Source organism: Amblyraja radiata, chromosome 45 (assembly GCF_010909765.2).
Source record: "Amblyraja radiata isolate CabotCenter1 chromosome 45, sAmbRad1.1.pri, whole genome shotgun sequence".
NCBI classification, from domain to species: domain Eukaryota; kingdom Metazoa; phylum Chordata; class Chondrichthyes; order Rajiformes; family Rajidae; genus Amblyraja; species Amblyraja radiata.
In genome coordinates, this window is record NC_046000.1 from 6287373 (window position 1) to 6306246 (window position 18874).

The 18874-nt window shown below is 48.2% G+C and overlaps 1 protein-coding gene across 1 annotated transcript in view; it reads right to left on the minus strand.

The window, feature by feature from the left end:
• The window catches only part of LOC116968452 (pyruvate carboxylase, mitochondrial-like), a 266712-nt gene that overhangs the window by 92407 nt on the left and 155431 nt on the right, over window positions 1–18874 (minus strand). The window contains exon 8 of the mRNA XM_033015217.1: window positions 9662–9824. Coding sequence (XP_032871108.1) covers window positions 9662–9824 — 163 coding nt within the window. The remainder of the gene's footprint in view (window positions 1–9661; window positions 9825–18874) is intronic.

Genomic DNA, 18874 nt, shown 5'->3' on the forward strand with positions numbered 1-18874 from the left:
TTAGGGGACAAGCCCTCCCGTGTGAAGCTGGAACCCAACAGGTCCCATTTAGTCTGGTGACTCTATAAATGGGACTACCTTAGATGGTGCATCTTGTTCGGCATGGATGAGTTGGGCCGAAGGGCCTGCTTCTATGCTGTACGACTCTGTAACACTATAAATGTGATGAGCTTAGATGGGGCACCTTGTTCGGCATGGATGAGTTGGGCTGAAGGGCCTGTTTCCATGTGTATGACTCTGTAACACTATAAATGTGATGAGCTTAGATGGGACACCTTGGTCGGCATGGATGAGTAGGGCCGAAGGGCCTGCTTCTATGCTGTACAACCCTGTGACTCTATAAATGGGCAGATCGAGGAAGAATTTGAATCAGGTAACCAGAGTAAATCAGTCACAGTTTAGAGGCACAGCGCAGAGACAGGCACTTCGGCCCATCAAGTCCACACTGACCAGCGATCACGACCCTACACACGAGGGACTATTTACCATTTTACTGAAGCTGATTAACCTACAAACCTGTACGTCTTTGGAGTGTGAATCGGCCCCCGAGTGTGTAACGAACTATGTATCTGTACTCTTTGTTCCCGACAACACTCTGCCGAGCCCGACCATTCATTGGGAGGTTCCTGGTTGGTCTTCCCCAAATCCATTATCTGCAATAAACTGCATTGGCCATTCCTCAGCCCACTGGCCAGTTTATCAAGACCCTGCTCCAATTTTTCATAATAGAAACTTATATAATAGAAACTTATAATAGAAGCTTATAGAAACGTATAAAATTCTTAAGGGGTTGGACAGGCTAGATGCAGGAAGATTGTTCCCGATGTTGGGGAAGTCCAGGACAAGGGGTCACAGTTTAGGGATAAGGGGGAAATCTTTTAGGACCGAGATGAGAAATACATTTTTCACACAGAGAGGGGTGAATCTGTGGAATTCTCTGCCACAGAAGGTAGTTGAGGCCAGTTCATTGGCTATATTTAAGAGGGAGTTAGATGTGGCCCTTGTGGCTAAAGGGATCAGGGGTTATGGAGAGAAGGCAGGTACAGGATACTGAGTTGGATGATCAGCCATGATCATCTTGAATGGTGGTGCAGGCTCGAAGGGCCGAATGGCCTACTCCTGCACCTATTTTCTATGTTTCTATGTTTCTATAACCTGGTTTAGTTTAGTTTAGAGATATGGCACGGAAACAGATCCTTTGGCCCACCGAGTCCACGTCGACCAGCGATGCCCGTACACTAGCACTATACTACACACTAGGGACAATTTTGAATTTTTACCAATCAACCTAAAAACCTGTATGTCTTTTTTAATTAAAAAATGTATTTAATTATTAAAAATAATATATACAATACAATAACACAAAACAGAACCCACCACCATAATACACGACAAACAATATACTATTATATAACTATATTACAATCCTTGTCCAGGAAGTATTCCACCCCCCGCGGTGCCCAGCGGTCCCGGAAATCCCCCCGGGCGCCCGTGGACAGAGCGTGGTCCCTCTCTAGTGCCACCATTGGGACGACAGATGGCACAATGGGCTAAGTGTTCGGCTGGCAACCGGAAGGTAGCCGGTTCGAATCCCGCTTGGAGTGCATACTGTCGTTGTGTCCTTGGGCAAGACACTTCACCCACCTTTGCCTGTGTGTGAATGTGTGTGAATGTGTGTGAGTGATTGGTGGTGGTCGGAGGGGCCGTAGGCGCAGATTGGCAGCCACGCTTCCGTCAGTCTGCCCCAGGGCAGCTGTGGCTACAGAAGTAGCTTACCACCACCGAGTGTGACTGAGGAGTGAATGAATAATGCGATGTAAAGCGCCTTGAGTATTAGAAAGGCGCTATATAAATCCCATCCATCATCACCCGGGCACGGACGTAACCCCGGAAAAGGGGCAGGCAGCCGGCTCGGGCAGAGCCCTCTTCCGCCTGGCGGATGGACATCTTGGCCACCTGCACGTCTTTGGAGGGTGGGAGGAAAGCGGAGCCCCCGGAGAAAACTCACGCAGGTCATGGGGGGAAGAATGTGCAAACTCAAACCCTACGGGCAGACAGAGCCCGTCGTCAGGACCCGGGTCTCTGGCATCGCGAGGGCAGCAGCTCTGCCGCTGTGCCAACGCTCGTCAGAGAAGAGTTAGGGGGACGTCCAATGCTTTGATGCCAACTGGAGATCAATAACAGATCATTTATAAACTGAATCATTTATGACAGTCAGAACGCTGCTGCATAATTCATGAGGAACATTAAAAAAAAAGGCATCTAAATGGGACAGGGTAAATAGCTGAGCTCAGCGCTGGCACCAAACTGCGGGCAAGATTTACTGGCCTAGGAGAAGGCATTAGAATGATAAAAGGGTTAACTGATCAGAGGAGACTGCTTGAAACTAGGCCAGTATTCTCCAGAGGTTCAATAGCTGAGAGGAATTCTAATTGAGACATTTAAAAAATGAATCTGGGGTTGGAAACGGTAGACAGTAACTTGTTTTTCTGGAAGGGGACGTTGAGGGATGGCAGCAGGAAGTTTCACACTCAGTTTAGATTAAATCGGGAACAAATTTCCGGGCATTATTAAGTGCGAGAGGGGAAGATTTAAGGGGCTGTCCCACTTGGGCGACCTAATCTGCGAGTGTCTTCGGCCTTCAAACTCGCAGCATGGTCGACACGTGGTCCAAGGAGGTCCTATGAGGTCGCTGGAACTCTCATTCATGCTCGAGGGAAGTTCCCGAATACTCGCCGCCTCAGCTAGGTCGCAGAAAATGTTTCCGCATGTTGAAATTTTTCCGGGAGTAAAATCTGGTCGGCATGGTTCTTTTTGACTCGTAGAGCAGTGGAGTGGGGTCGCTATTTAGTTACAGGCAGTCGAAACTGGCCAAGGAAAACTGGCCGGTCAGTAAAATGCCCGCTAAACTTTATTATACGTCTTAAAAGTGTCTCCACTCCTTCTCCCTCCCCTTCTCTCCCCCTCTCTCCCCTTCGCTCTCCTTCTCTCCCCCTCTCTCCACTTCTCCCCCTCCTCTCCCCCTCTCCCCCCCCACTTCCGCGCTCTCTAAAGGACTTACCGTTGCTGTGCAGCCGTTTTACTTTCCTCTTCATCGCGAGTGTGAATTTCAGGAGGTAGTTGAGGCAGTGAATATAATAGCTTATGAAATGCACTTGGACAGGTACATGGATGGTTTATTATGATTTGTTTTAATATTATTTCGTTCATTATTTCGTTTATTATTGTCACGTGTACCGAGCTACAATGAAAAGCATTTTTGTTGCGTGCTATCCAGTCAGCGGAAAGACAATGCATGATTGCAATCGAGCCGTCCACAGTGTACAGATACAGGACAAGGAAATAATGTTTTGTGCAAGATAAAGCCCGATAAAAGACAGCCCAAGGGTCTCCAAAGAGTTTGCGGAGTTCGCACCTTCTCCCTACGACTGGGCGGGTTTTCCCCGCACACTAACATCATCCTAAACACAATTTACAATTTTACCAAGCCAATTAACCTACAAACCTGTACATCTTTGGAGTGTGAGAGGAAACCGGAGCTCCTGGAGAAAACCCACACAGGTCACGGAGAGAAGGTACAAACCCTGTACAGACAGCACCCGTGGTCAGGATTGAACCTGGGTCTCCGGTGCTGTGAGGCAGCAACTCTACTGCCCAAGCCCTGGTATTTGATATTTCCACCCTGGGGGGATAAAAGATTCTGACTGTCTACCCTATCGAAGCCTGGCGTTGTTTCAAACCATCGGGGGCCTTCCCTGTAAACCTCCGGTAATCATCTCTCGTCTTCCGACAAAGTAGAGGAATGATTGACGAGCTGGAATTTGCAGCCGAGATGAAAAATGGCGTCAGAATGTTTGTCTATAATTTTGTTTTTGCAAGTGTGCCTGGCTTGGGAGATTTATGGCAGCTCCTTTGACATTCAACTTCCTGATTTCTTCCCGGGTTTGGCTTCTCTATTACTTACAGCTGGGCAAAGTGCCGCGGGGACATTTTTCCATTAAAAGCGATGTATGAATGCAAATTGCTTTTGTTTCCGAAGAGCGCGGGGCTGAGGAGAAAGACTCATTTTCACACAAACACAGGCTCAGTGTGTCCCAGGTCTAGACTACATGACAATCCTTTGGTTGGGTGGCAAACAGGACCATTGCGCAAACTCTCTGGAGTTCTTTGTTAACATGAACGAAATCGCAGCAAAGCAGAAATGATTTGTTGACGGGATTTGATGATTGTATATAAAAGGCACAAAGAGCTGGACATCAGGGAGCCAAGAGCAGGAATAGAAAGCGCAGCGGGTCTAGCAGCAAGCATCTCTAGAGGACATGGATAGGGCGCATCTCAGGTGCTTTAGTCTTCAGAGATGTAGCGTGGAAACAGGCCCTTCGGCCCAGCGAGACTGCGCTGACCAGCGACCACCCTGTACACTAGCACTATCTCACACACATAGAGACATACAGCGTGGAAACAGGCCCTTCGGCCCAGTGAGACCGTGCTGTCCAGCGACCACCCTATACACTAGCACTATCTTACACAACATAGAGTCATAGAGTCATACAGTGTGGAAACAGGCCCTTCGGCCCAACTTGCCCACACCGACCAACATGCCTCACCTACACGAGTCCCACCTGCCTGTGTTTGGCCCATATCCCTCAAAACCTGACCTATCCGTGTACCTGTCAAATTGTTTCTTAAACGTTGCGATAGTCCCAGCCTCAATTACCTCTTCCGGCAGCTCGTTCCATACACCCACCGCCCTTTGTGTGAAAATGTTACCGATTGGATTCCGATTAAATCTAGGGATAATTTACAATTTGCAGAAGCCAATTAACTTGCAAACCTGCACGTCCTTGGACTGTGGGAGGAAACCGGAGCACCCGAAGAAAACCCACGTGGTCACGGGTAGAATGTGAAAACTCCTTACAGACAGCACCCGTAGTCAGGATCGAACCCGGTTCTCTGGCGCTGTGAGGCAGCAACTCTACCGCTGCCCCGCTGTGCAGATCTATATCTATATAACTAAAAGTCTTGAGATCAGCTGATTGGTCCTCTCGCCTGTCTATCAGCATGATGAAGGTAACGCCCCTTCCAGGGGGAGTCAGGACTATAAAACCCTGGATGCCAGGACGTGAGTCAGTCACTCTGGAAGATCGCGAGGGAGAGGACACAACTGTGATTCTAAGCTGTGAATCAACTGAACTGTGAGTCTGCAATGTACTTGCAATAAATGATTTGTTAGCCCTTGATGAAAATGAAATGAGTTGTTTGGCCTGCCCTGTGCTTGAAACTGCAATGGAAATGGAAATTAAATGAAAATGCAATGTGCTGTTTGGCCTGCCCTGTGCTTGAAACTGCAATGGAAATAGAAATGAAATGAAAATGCAATGAGCTGTTTTGCCTGCCCTGTGCTTGAAATTGAAATGGAAATGGAAATGAGTTGTTTGGCCTGCCTGAAACCACAAATTTCAGCCCACAAGGCCCCTATTAGCCGAGAAATCAGTCCCTTTTGCCCAAAATGTCCAAAATTGATTCTCCACCCTCTCCCCCTTCTCCCTCACAGAGTCTCTCACCTGTTTTGGGCAGAATTTCTGGCAGTTTCTGAGCTGCCAGCCCACAGGCCCTGAGTGACTGAGCTGCCAGCCCACCAACCCTGAGTGACTGGGCTGCCAGCCCACCAGCCCTGAGTAACTGAGCTGCCAGCCCACCAGGCCTGAGTGACTGAGCTGCCAACCCAAGAATCCATTTGGCCTACAATGTCCATACTAGCCCTCTGGAAACCAATGGGTGCCATTTAGTCTGGTATAGATATACGACAAAAAGAGCAGGGCTACAGAGAGCTAAGAGGGGGAATAGAAAGTGCTGGAGTAACTCAGCGGGTCAGGCAGCATCTCTGGAGAACATGGAATAGGTGATGTTTCGGGTCGAGACCCTTCTTCTTCTTCTGAGCCTGAAGAAGTGACCCGAAACGTCACCTCTCCATCTTCTGCTGGGATGCTGCCTGACCCGCTGAGTTACTCCAGCACTTTGTGCCTCTTTCTGGTAAGCCAGCCTCTGCAGTTCCTCGTTCCGAGATGCATGCTTGCTGCAGCTTTCAGGGGCGCATTAAATGCGTAGCCTGCAGCGGTGCAGGTGCTGGTGTAGATGACAACGACACCTCAGCCTGGCAAGGCTGAACCCTACAACAACCAAGTGCCATCGCCAGGACAACGGGCCTTGATGGCCAAGTTAAGATTCAGACATTTTTTTAAAATCTTGGACTTGGAGGGTATGGGATGGTATGGGATAGCACCTAAGTACCTCAGAGTGGTTCAGCTTAGTTTAGTTAAATTAAAATTAAATTAAATTTCTTTATTTATATAGCACATTTTTAGTCAACTTGCATTGACCCCAAAGTGCTTCACATAATTACATTCACACACACAGGCAAAGATGGGTGAAGTGTCTTGCCTAAGGACACACACAGGCAAAGATGGGTGAAGTGTCTTGCCTAAGGACACACACAGGCAAAGGTGGGTGAAGTGTCTTGCCCAAGGACACAACGACAGTATGCACTCCAAGCGGGATTCGAACCAGCTACCTTCCAGTTGCCAGCCGAACACTTAGCCCAGTGCAGAAACAGGCCCTTCGGCCCATCGAAGGGGTCCACGCCGACCAGCGATCCCCATATACTAGCACCATCCTACACTCACAGCACAGGTCAGGTCGGGCGGGGGGGGGGGGGGGGAGTTCCCCCCGCCACGTGTACCATGTAATCCCGTGCTACCTGCTCCATGGTCGGATAGTCGACGACTAAACCGTCTCACCCACCTGGTTGCCAGGTGAGGAGGGGGCTGTGGACCCCCAGCAGGACCAAAAACAAGACCTGTCAAAGGGGCGGATGAGCTCCCTGCGAGCCAACGGCCACCCACACTTCAGTAGAGGTTGCGATCAGTGTCGCACACAGCATCGTAAGGCACCGTGCCCGTTGATGTTCTCAACGATGATGAGCGCCATCCCACAAGATACAAGATACATTTATTTGTCACCTGTACCAATTGGTACAGTGAAATGTGTGGTCGCCATACAGCCATACGAATAATAAAGAGCACGATAGTCTTTAACACAGACATCCCCACACAGCGGGATCAAAGTTTCCCACTGTGAGGGAAGGCTCCAAAATTCAGTCATCCTCCTCTGTTGTCCACCCGTGATCAGGGGGGGGGGGGGCTCCCGAACCCCCTGCTGACGCCGCTACGGGCGGCCCGATGTTCAGGCCCGCTCGCCGGGGTGATGGAAGTCCGACATCGGGACTGGAGGACATCCTCAGCAGCTTGGACATCCGAATCGGCCACCTCCTACCGGAGTCCGCGGCTCCCGAAGTCCACAGGGCGCGCACTGGCGACAATTTACAATGTTACCGAAGCCACTCGCGTTATAAACCTGCACGTCTTTGGATTGTGGGAGGAAAGCGGAGCACCCGGAAAAAACTCACGCAGGCCACGGGGAGAAGGTACAAACTCCGTACAGACGGCACTCGTGGTCAGGATGGCACCCGGGCCTCTGGCGCTGTGAGGCAGCAACTCTACCGCTGGGCCACCATGCTGCTCTGCCATCTTACTCTTTTATACATAGTATGATTGTGCCGATAGTGCTGATCTATTTACCCCTCTCAACCCCATTCTCCTGCCTTCTCCCTGTAACCTTTGACACCCGCACTAATCAAGAATCTGTCAATCTCCGCTTTAAAAACACTCATTGACTTGGCCTCCCTGGCTGTCTGTGGCAATGAATTCCACAGATTCACCATCCTCTGGCTAAAGAAATTCCCCCTCATCTCCTTTCTAAAAATTTGTCCTTCGATTCTGAGGCTGTGCCCTCTGGTCCTAGACTCTCCCATTAGTGGACACATCCACTCTATCCAGTCCTTTCTACTATTCGGTAACATTCCTCCTCATCTTGACTCTGGCGAGTACAGGCCCAGTGCCGTCAAACACTCATCATATGTTAACCCACTCATTCCTGGGATCGTTCTTGTAAACCCCCTCTGGACCCTCTCCAGAGCCAGCACATCCTTCCTCAGATATGATTGCCCAAAACTGCTCGCAATACTCCGAATCCAATCTGACCAGCTTGGATTCTCAGCATTGCATCCCTGATTTATATTCCAGTCCTCTTGAAATAAATGCTGACATTGCATTTGCCTTCGTTACTACCGATTCAACTTACAAATGAACATTTTGGGAATGCTGCACCAGCACTCCCTAGTCACGACACAGCTCCGTTTGATGAATCTTCTCCCCATTTAGAAAATAGTCCATGTCATTAATCCAGCGACCAACATGCATGACCGCACACTTTGCTATGCTGTCACTTCTTTGCCCGCTTCCCAAATCTGTCCCTCCGGAGAGTCCCTGCTTCCTCTACGCCACCTGCCCCGCCTCCTATCCTCGTGGGAATAAAGGCATCAACTACTTTCTAAATGGCGAGAAGGCTCTGAAATCGGAGGTGCAAAGGGATTGGGAGTGCTGGTGGCAGGATTGCCAAAAGGATAAAGGATAAAGTAACTCAGTGGGACAGGCAGCATCTCTGGAGAGAAGGAATGGGTGACGTTTTGGGTCGAGACCCTTCTTCGGACTGCTCTGACTAATGAGTCTGAAGAAGGATCTCGACCCGATACGTCACCCATTCCTTCTCTCCAGAGATGCTGCCTGGCCCAGTGGGTTACTCCGGCATTTTGTGTCTATCTTCGACTTAAGCCAGCATCTGCAGTTCCTTCCTGCACAGGATAAATTGAATTGGAAGTAAGGAAGGCAAATGCAATGTTAGCCTTTGTTTCAAGAGGACTAGAATACAAAACCAGGGATGCAATGCTGAGGCTTTTTAAGGCGGTGGTCAGACTGCATTTGGAATATTGTGAGCGGTTTTGGGCCCCGTATCTGAGGACGGATGTGCTGGCGTTGGAGGAGGGTCCAGAGGAGGTTTACGAGAATGATCCCAGGAATGAGTGGGATAACCTATGATGAGCATTCGGCAATGGGCCTGTACTCGCTGGAGCTTAGAACGATGAGGATGTTTCCCCTCGTCATTCATCATCAAAATCATTGATATATGAAACAAGAAGATACGATACGATAACACTTTAATTATCCCAGGAGAGAAACTGATCTGCCAACGGTTGTGAAACTCAAAATACATGAAACATGAAATGCAAGTGACGAGTGGAAAGGATTGGGGATGTGCAAAGATGGGGAGGGGAGTCAGAAGCGGGAGGGGTTGTACAGTTTGATAGCCACAGGGAAGAAGGATCTCCTGTGGCGTTCTGTGCTGCATCTTGGTGGAACCAGTCTGTTGCTGAAGGTGCTCCTCAGGTTGACCAGTGTGTCATGGAGGGGGTGTGAGCTGTATTGTCCAGGATGCTCCGCAGTTTGAGGAGCATCCTCCCCTCCAAGACCAACCTCCCGTGAATCCAACTCCAACTCCAACTCCGCCCCCAGGACGGAGCCGGCGTTCCTGAGGAGCTTGTTGATCCCGTTGGCACGGCACCAAAGAAGATGGCGATTGACGTGAAGGACGGCGGTTGCGGCAAAGACCCCCGGTGGCCCACCGCTGGTCACAGGCAGCCAACTGGAGAAAGCCGCGGGACACGGGGAGTATCGGCACCGTGGGGGGGGGGGGTGTTTGGCCTTACCTCGATGCGTCCAGTGTCGGGCTGAAAGCCGCGGGCGGGATCCTCGGTGGTGATCCTGCACTGGATGGCACAGCCATTGATGCGGATGTTCTCCTGCTTCAGGCCCAGCTCGGCCAGACTCTTGCCCTCTGTCACGTGGATCTGGGCGTGTACCAGGTCAACGCTGAAGGGGGGGGGGAAGAAAAAACAATCGGTGGAAACCAGTCCTGCCGCTCATATTGGCTTTTCCTTCGAGATAGACGATAGACAATAGACAATAGGTGCAGGAGTAGGCCATTCGGCCCTTCGAGCCAGCACCGCCATTCAATGTGATCATGGCTGATCATCCCCAATCAGTACCCCGTTCCTGCCTTCTCCCCATATCCCCTGACTCCGCTATCTTTAAGAGCCCTATCTAGCTCTCTTTTGAAAGCATCCAGAGAACCGGCCTCCACCGCCCTTTGAGGCAGAGAATTCCACAGACACACAACTCTGTGAGAAAAAGTGTTTCATCGTCTCCGTTCTAAATGGCTTACCCCTTATTCTTAAACTGTGTGGCCCCTGGTTCTGGACTCCCCCAACGTCGGGAACATGTTTCCTGCCTCTAGCGTGTCCAAACCCTTAACAATCTTATTTGTTTCAATAAGAAGCCCTCTCATCGTTCTATACTCCAGAGTGTACAAGCCCAGCCGCTCCAATCTCTCAGCATATGACAGTCCCGCCATCCCGGGAATTAACCTTGTAAACCTACGCTGCACTCTCTCAATAGCAAGAATGTCCTTCCTCAAATTAGGAGACCAAAACTGCGCACGATATCCAGGTGTGGTCTCACTAGGGCCCTGTACAACTGCAGAAGAACCTCTTTGCTCCTATACTCGACTCCTCTTGTTATAAAGGCCAACATGCTATTCGCTTTCTTCACTGCCTGCTGTACTTGCATGCTTACTTTCATAGACTGATGAACAACGATGACATATGATGAAAGAATAATAATAATAATGGATGGGATTTATATAGCGCCTTTCTAATACTCAAGGCGCTTTACATCGCATTATTCATTCACTTCTCAGTCACACTCGGTGGTGGTAAGCTACTTCTGTAGCCGCAGCTGCCCTGGGGCAGACTGACGGAAGCGTGGCTGCCAATCTGCGCCTACGGCCCCTCCGACCACCACCAATCACTCACACACATTCACACACATTCACACACAGGCAAAGGTGGGTGAAGTGTCTTGCCCAAGGACACAACGACAGTAGGCACTCCAAGCGGGATTCGAACCGGCTACCTTCCGGTTGCCAGCCGAACACTTAGCCCATTGTGCCATCTGTCGTCCCGAATGGGTCGACTGGGCTTGTATTCACTGGAATTTAGAAGGATGCGAGGGGATCTTATAGAAAAATACAAAATCCTTAAGGGATTCGACAGGCAAAATGCAGGAGAAATATTCCCCATGTTGGGGGAGTCCAGAACCAGGGGTCACAGTTTAAGAATAAGGGGTAGAGTTAGGACTGAGATGAGGAAAAACGTTTTCACGCAAAGAGTTGTGAATCTGTGGAATTCTCTGCCACAGAAGGCAGTGGAGGCCAATTCACTGGATGTTTTCAAGAGAGTTAGATTTAGCTCTTAGGGCTAACGGAATCAACGGATATGGGGGAGAAAGCAGGAACGGGGTATTGATTTTAGATGATCAGCCATGATCATATTGTATGGCGGTGCTGGCTCGAAGGGCTGCACCTATTTTCTATGTTTCTTTGTTCAAGAAGGAACTGCAGATGCTGGAAAATCGAAGGTACACAAAAAAGCTGGAGAAACTCAGCGGGTGCAGCAGTTATTTCCTTCGCTCCATAGATGCTGCTGCACCCGCTGAGTTTCTCCAGCTTTTTTGTGTACCTTCTATGTTTCTTTGTTTAGTTTAGTGATTGAATTCCGTTTTTAGTATAGAGATCCAGTGCAGAAACAGGCCAAGCCAGTCGACCTACAAACCTGCCCGTCTTTGGAATTGTGGGAGGAAACTGAAGATCTCGGAGATAACTCACCTGTCCACAGGGAGAACTGTACAAACTCCGTACAGACAGCACCCGTTGTCGGGATCGAACCCGGCTCTCTGGCGCTGTGAGGCAACAACTCTATCGCTGCGCCACTGTCTAAAGCTCTTTAGACTTTATCGCGAGTTCAGGCCCAGAGCCGTCAAACGCCAAGGGGGAAAATGGGATTAGCGTAGATGGGGCATCTTGCCATAAATTCATAAGCCATAGGAGCGGAATTATCACATTCGGCCCTCTGGCCCACAATGTCCGTATTGGACATGATTAAATTAATCTCCTCCGTCTGTAAGTGATCCCTGCATATCCAGGCGCCTATCTGATAGCCTCTTAAACGTAACTGCCTCCACCACCCCTCCCAGGTTTAAAAAAACCCTCCCCACACATCTCCTTGAAACCTTGCCCCTCTCACCTTCAAGCTGTGGCCTCTAGTCCTTGACATTTCCATCCTGGGGGGAAAAGATTCTGACTGTCTACCCTATCTACACCTCTTTAATTTGACATGATTCTGTCAGGCCTCCCCTCAACCTCCGACGTTTCAGAGCAAACAATCCTCGTTTGTCCAACCTCTCCTTCTAGGCCATGCCCTCTAGTCCAGGCAGCAGACTGGTAAACGGCTTGCATCAACCCAATTCCCTCTTGCGAAGCCCAAGAGTAATAGAGTCACACAGTCATTTAGATAACTCATCAGATTTTCTCTTGAAACTATTCTTTTTAAGTGTCTCTTCTGAATTCTGCTTTCTGATGGCAGATTCCATATCACAGCGGTCAAGAAAAAAGGGCAATTCGCACGCGCAGTGCCTTTGGTGAATGTGTAAAACACATGGTGAAGAAAATCGCGTTTAAGCAGTAATTTAGACGAGAGGTACAGCGCGGAACTAGGTCCTTCAGTCCTCCGGTTCCGCGCCGACCAGCGACCACCCCGTCCACGAGCACTATCCTACACACACTAGGGACAATTTGCAGAAGCCAATTAACCTACAAACCCGCTCGCCTTTGGAGTGTGGGAGGGAACCGGAGCACCCGGAGAAAACCTACGCGGTCACAGGGAGAGCGTACAAACTCCGTACAGACAGCCCCCGTAGACAGGATCGAACCGGGGTCTCTGGCGCTGAAAGGCAGCAGCTCTACCACGGCGCCACTGTGCTGCCCCGGGCACTAAATAAAATGAAAGGCGCAAAAATGGAGTCACTATGCTGCAGGAGTAGATTTGTAGCCTTTTATACCCCTGTCCCACTTAGGAAACCTGAACGGAAACCTCTGGAGACTTTGCGCTCCACCCAAGGTTTTCGTGCGGTTCCCGGAGGTTGCAGGTGTTTGCCGGAGGTTGCAGGTAGTGGAAGCAGGTAGGGAGACTGACAAAAACCTCCGGGAACCGCACGGAAGCCTTGGGTGGGGCGCAAAGTCTCCAGAGGTTTCCGTTCAGGTTTCCTATGTGAGGCAGGGGCATTATAGCGCAAGAGACAAGGGTTCAATCTTGACTACGGGTGCTGCCTGTACGGAGTTTGCACGTTCTCCCTGGGACCACGTGGGTTTTCTCCGTGTGCTCTGGTTCCCTCGCACGCTCCAAAGACGAGCGGGTTGCAGTTTAATTGGCTTCAGTAAATTTTAGATTGTCCCTAGTGTGTGTAGGATAGTGCTGGTGTAAGGTGATCGCTGGTCGGCACGGACTCGGTGGGCCACAGGGCCCGTTTCTCCATTGTATCTCTAATTCTAAAGTTCTACACATTTACCAAAGGCACAGTGCATGAGAATTGCTCTTTTTCAATCATCAGACGATTTAAAAAAGATTCATTGGAGCTAAACAACGAAACAGGATTATTTACACACCTCATCAACATTGCTCATACAGAACTCCCTGACAAATATTTTCAAATCACACAATCGCTCAGAGAATGTTGAGTTTAATACTCATACAGAATGACAGCATTGAAGAAAGCTGTTTAGCCTGTCGGGCGAAAACTAAAAGAGATGTCCAATTATCCCACAACTTTTAAAAGACTCTTGGACAGGTTCATGGAGTCATAGAGTGATACAGTGTGGAAACATGCCCTTCGGCCCAACATGTCCACACCGGCCAACATGTCCCAGCTACACCAGTCCCACCTGCCTGCACTTGGTCCATATCCCTCCAAACCTGTCCTATCCATGTACCTGTCTAACTGTTTCTTAAATGTTGGGATAGTCCCAGCCTCAACTACCTCCTCTGGCAGCTTGTTCCATACACCCACCACCCTCTGTGTGAAAAAGTTACCCCTCAAATTCCTATTAAATCTTATCCCCGTCACCGTTAATCTATGTCCTCTGGTCCTCGATTCCCCTACTCTGGGCAAGAGACTCTGGGCATCTACCAGATCTATTCCTCTCATGATTTTATACACCTCTATAAGATCACCCCTCATCCTCCTGTGCTCCAAGGTATAGACATCCAGCCTGTTCAACCTCTCCCTATAGCTCACACCCTCTAGTCCTGGCAGGTCTGTGGAGTGTGGGAGGAAACTGGAGCATGCGGAGAAAACCCACACAGGGAAAACGTACAAACTCCGTAAAGATTAGCGCCCGTAGTCAGGATCGAACCCGGGTCTCTGGCGCTGAAAGGCAGCAACTCTACCGCTGCGCCACCGTGACGCCCGACATCACAGGCAAGAATTCAACAGCTCCCTTCATCCTCCACGGGGTAATCAGAGGTGGACAATAAATACAGGCCTTGCCTTCGGTGTCCACATTACATAAACGAAGAGATTAAAAAAAAGACAAATAACTGCGTGCAAGTCCATTTATCTGAGATGAAGCCTTGTATCCATTTCTTTGAAGTGATTAGATTCTGATTAAATGTGTGGGTCGGCACATCATTAAACTGAAAGACAATCTACAATGGAGTGAGGGTTAGTCTTGTGTCATCACACATGGGTGGAAGTAAAATGGAAATTTTTTACTTGTGATAGGTAGGGAAAAAAAGAAGAGGGCAATTGTAATTGGGGACTCTATTGTTAGGGGGTCGGATAGGCGTTTCTGTGGACGCAGTCGGGAGAACAGGATGGTGGTCTGCCTCCCTGGTGCCAAGGTCTCGGACGTGTCTCAACGCATCCAAGATATCCTGAAATCAGAGGGAGAGGAGCCTGAGGTCGTGGTACATATTGGTACAAATGACATAGGTAAAAAAAGTGAAGAGGTCCTGAAGGGAGGATTTAAGGAGTTGGGAGGAGAGTTAAGGAAAAGGACCAAAAAGGTAACAATCTCAGGATTACTGCCTGTACCACGCGACAGTGAGAGTAGGAATGGAGCGAGGTGGAGGATAAATGCGTGGCTGAAAGACTGGTGCAGAGGGCAGGGATTCAAGTTTCTGGATCATTGGGACTTCTTTTGGGGAAGGTGGGACCTGTACAGAAAGGATGGGTTGCACTTGAACCCGAGGGGGACCAATATCCTGGCGGGGAAATTTGCAAAGGTCACTGGGGAGACTTTAAACTAGAATGGTTGGGGCGAGGGACTCAAATAGAGAAAGCTAGTAGACAGAATGGGAGGCAGGAAGCAGAAAAGGGAAGCACTCGGACACAAGAGGAGAAAGAAAAAAAAGGAAATAAACAGAGAAGAAGAACAGGGGGTTTCTTAAATGTGCATATTTTAATGCTAGGAGCATTGTAAGAAAGGTGGATGAGCTTAGAGTCTGGATAGACACCTGGAAGTATGATGTTGTGGCGATCAGTGAAACATGGTTGCAGGAGGGGTGTGATTGGAAACTAAATATTCCAGAATTTCGTTGCTTCAGGTGTGATAGAATTGGAGGGGCAAGAGGTGGAGGTGTTGCATTGCTAGTCAGGGAAGATATTACAACAGTGCTTTGGAAGGATAGATTGGAGGGCTCATCTAGGGAGGCTATTTGGGTGGAACTGAGAAGTGGGAAAGGTGTAGCAACACTTATAGGGGTGTATTATAGACTGCCAAATGGGGAACGAGAATTGGAAGAGCAAATATGTAAGGAGATTGCAGATATTAGTAGTAAGCACAAGGTAGTGATTGTGGGAGATTTCAACTTTCCACACATAGACTGGGAAACACATTCTGTAAATGGGCTGGATGGTTTGGAGTTTGTAAAATGTGTGCAGGATAGTTTTTTGCAGCAATACATAGAGGTACCTACTAGAGGAGGGGCAGTGCTGGACCTCCTGTTAGGAAATGAGACGGGACAGGCGGCGGAGGTATGCGTTGGGGAGCACTTCGGGTCCAGTGATCACAATACCATTAGTTTCAATATAATTATGGAGAAGGTCAGAACTGGACCTAGGGTTGAGATTTTTGATTGGAGAAAGGCTAACTTTGATGAGATGCGAGATGATTTAAAAGGAGTGGACTGGGAAATTTTGTTTTATGGGAAAGATGTAGAAGAGAAATGGTGAACATTTAAAGGGGAAATTTTAAGAGTACAGAATCTTTATGTTCCTGTTCGGTTGAAAGGAAACAGTAAAAATTGGAAAGAGCCCTGGTTTTCAAGGGAAATTGGACATCTTGTTCGGAAAAAGAGGGAGATCTACAATAATTATAGGCAGCATGAAGTAAATGAGGTGCTTGTGGAGTATAAGGAATGTAAAAAGAATCTTAAGAAAGAAATTAGAAAAGCTAAAAGAAGATATGAGGTTGCTTTGGCAAGTAAGGTGAAAGTAAATCCAAAGGGTTTCTACAGCTATATTAATAGCAAAAGGATAACGAGGGATAAAATTGGTCCATTGGAGAAACAGAGTGGGCAGCTATCTGCAGAACCAAAAGAGATGGGGGAGATATTGAACAATTTCTTTTCTTCGGTATTCACCAAAGAGAAGGATATTGAATTATGTGAGGTAAGGGAAACGAGTAGAGTAGCTATGGAAACTATGAGTTTCAAAGTAAAAGAAGTACTGACACTTTTGAAAAATATAAAAGTGGATAAGTCTCCAGGTCCTGACAGGATATTCCCTAGGACATTGAGGGAAGTTAGTGTAGAAATAGCCGGGGCTATGACAGAAATATTTCAAATGTCATTAGAAACGGGAATAGTCCCCGAGGATTGGCGTACTGCGCATGTTGTTCCATTGTTTAAAAAGGGTTCTAAGAGTAAACCTAGCAATTATAGACCTGTTAATTTGACTTCAGTGGTGGGCAAATTAATGGAAAAGATACTTAGAGATAATATATATAAGCATCTGGATAAACAGGGTCTGATTAGGAACAGTCAACATGGATTTGTGCCTGGAAGGTCATGTTTGACTAATCTTCTTGAATTTTTTGAAGAGGTTACTAGGGAAATTGACGAGGGTAAAGCAGTGGATGTTGTCTATATGGACTTTAGTAAGGCCTTTGACAAGGTTCCTCATGGAAGGTTGGTTAAGAAGGTTAAACTGTTGGGTATAAATGCAGGAATAGCAAGATGGATTCAGCAGTGGCTGAATGGGAGAAGCCAGAGGGTAATGGTGGATGGCTGTTTGTCGGGTTGGAGGCAGGTGACTAGTGGGGTGCCTCAGGGATCTGTGTTGGGTCCTTTGTTGTTTGTCATGTACATCAATGATCTGGATGAAGGGGTGGTAAATTGGATTAGTAAGTATGCAGATGATACCAAGATAGGGGGTGTTGTGGATAATGAAGAGGATTTCCAAAGTCTACAGAGTGATTTAGGCCATTTGGAAAAATGGGTTGAAAGATGGCAGATGGAGTTTAATGCTGATAAATGTGAGGTGTTACACCTTGGCAGGACAAATCAAAATAGGACGTACATGATAAATGGTAGGGAATTGAAGAATACAGTTGAACAGAGGGATCTGGGAATAACCGTGCATAGTTCCTTGAAGGTGGAATCTCATATAGATAGGGTGGTAAAGAAAGCTTTTGGTATGCTAGCCTTTATAAATCAGAGCATTGAGTATAGAAGCTGGGATGTAATGTTAAAATTGTACAAGGCATTGGTGAGACCAAATCTGGAGTATGGTGTACAATTTTGGTCGGCCAATTATAGGAAGGATGTCAACAAAATAGAGAGAGTACAGAGGATATTTACTAGAATGTTGCCTGGGTTTCAACAACTAAGTTATAGAGATAGGTTGAATAAGTTAGGTCTTTATTCTCTGGAGCGCAGAGGTTAAGGGGGGACTTGATAGAGGTCTTTAAAATGATGAGAGGGATAGACAGTGTTGATGTGATCAAGCAAAGGGAGAAGAAAGGAGAAAGGAAGAGGAGGAGCCCGAGGGCTGAGGGAAAGCTGAGCAAGGGCTACCGGAAATTGGAGAATTCAATGTTTATGCCGCTAGGGTGCAGACTGCCCAAGCAGAATATGAGGTGCAGCTCCTCCAATGTGTTGCTTGATGCCAAGTTACACTGGCCACCGCTGTTGAGGAATTTATTTCGCCGGAGGGTGGTGAATTCTGTGGCATTCAATGCCACAGACGGCGGTGGAGGCCAAGCCATTGGGTATTTTTAATTCTTGATTAGGAAGGACGTCAAAGGTTACAGAGAGAAGGGAGGAGAATGGGGTTGAGAGGGACAGACAGGTTAGCCATGACTGAATTGTGGAGTTGACTCGATGGGCCGAATGGCCAAATTCTGGCCCTGTGTCTTATGGCCATCACTCTGTGTAAAAACACCTCGGTACACGTGATAATAAACTAAACCACACTAAAGATAGACACAAAAAGCTGGAGTAACTCAATGGGCGAGGCAGCATCTGTGGAGAGAAGGAATAGGTGTTGTTTCAGGTCGAGACCCTTCTTCAGACTCGAAACGTCGCCCATTCTTTCTCCCCAGAGATGCTGCCTGAGTTACTCTGGCATTTTGTGTCTATCTTCGGCTTAAACCAGCGTCTGCTGTTCCTTCCTACACACTGGAATAGGAGGAAGTGATAAACAAGAATGGCGGGTGGACAAAAAATGCTGGAGTAACTCAACGGGACAGGCAGCATTTCTGGATGGAAGGAATGCGTGACAATTCGGGTCGAGACTCTTCTTCAGACTGAGAGTCAGGGGAGAGGGAGATACAGAGATAAGGGAGTATAAGGGCCTGTTTCTGCGCTGTTTCTCTAAACTAAACTAAACTACACTAAACAGGCCCTTCGACCCAACTAGTCCACACTGATTCCCGCATATTAACACTATCCTACACACACGAGGGACAATTTACATTTGTACCAAGCCAATTAACCTATATACCTGTACGTCTTTGGAGTGTGGGA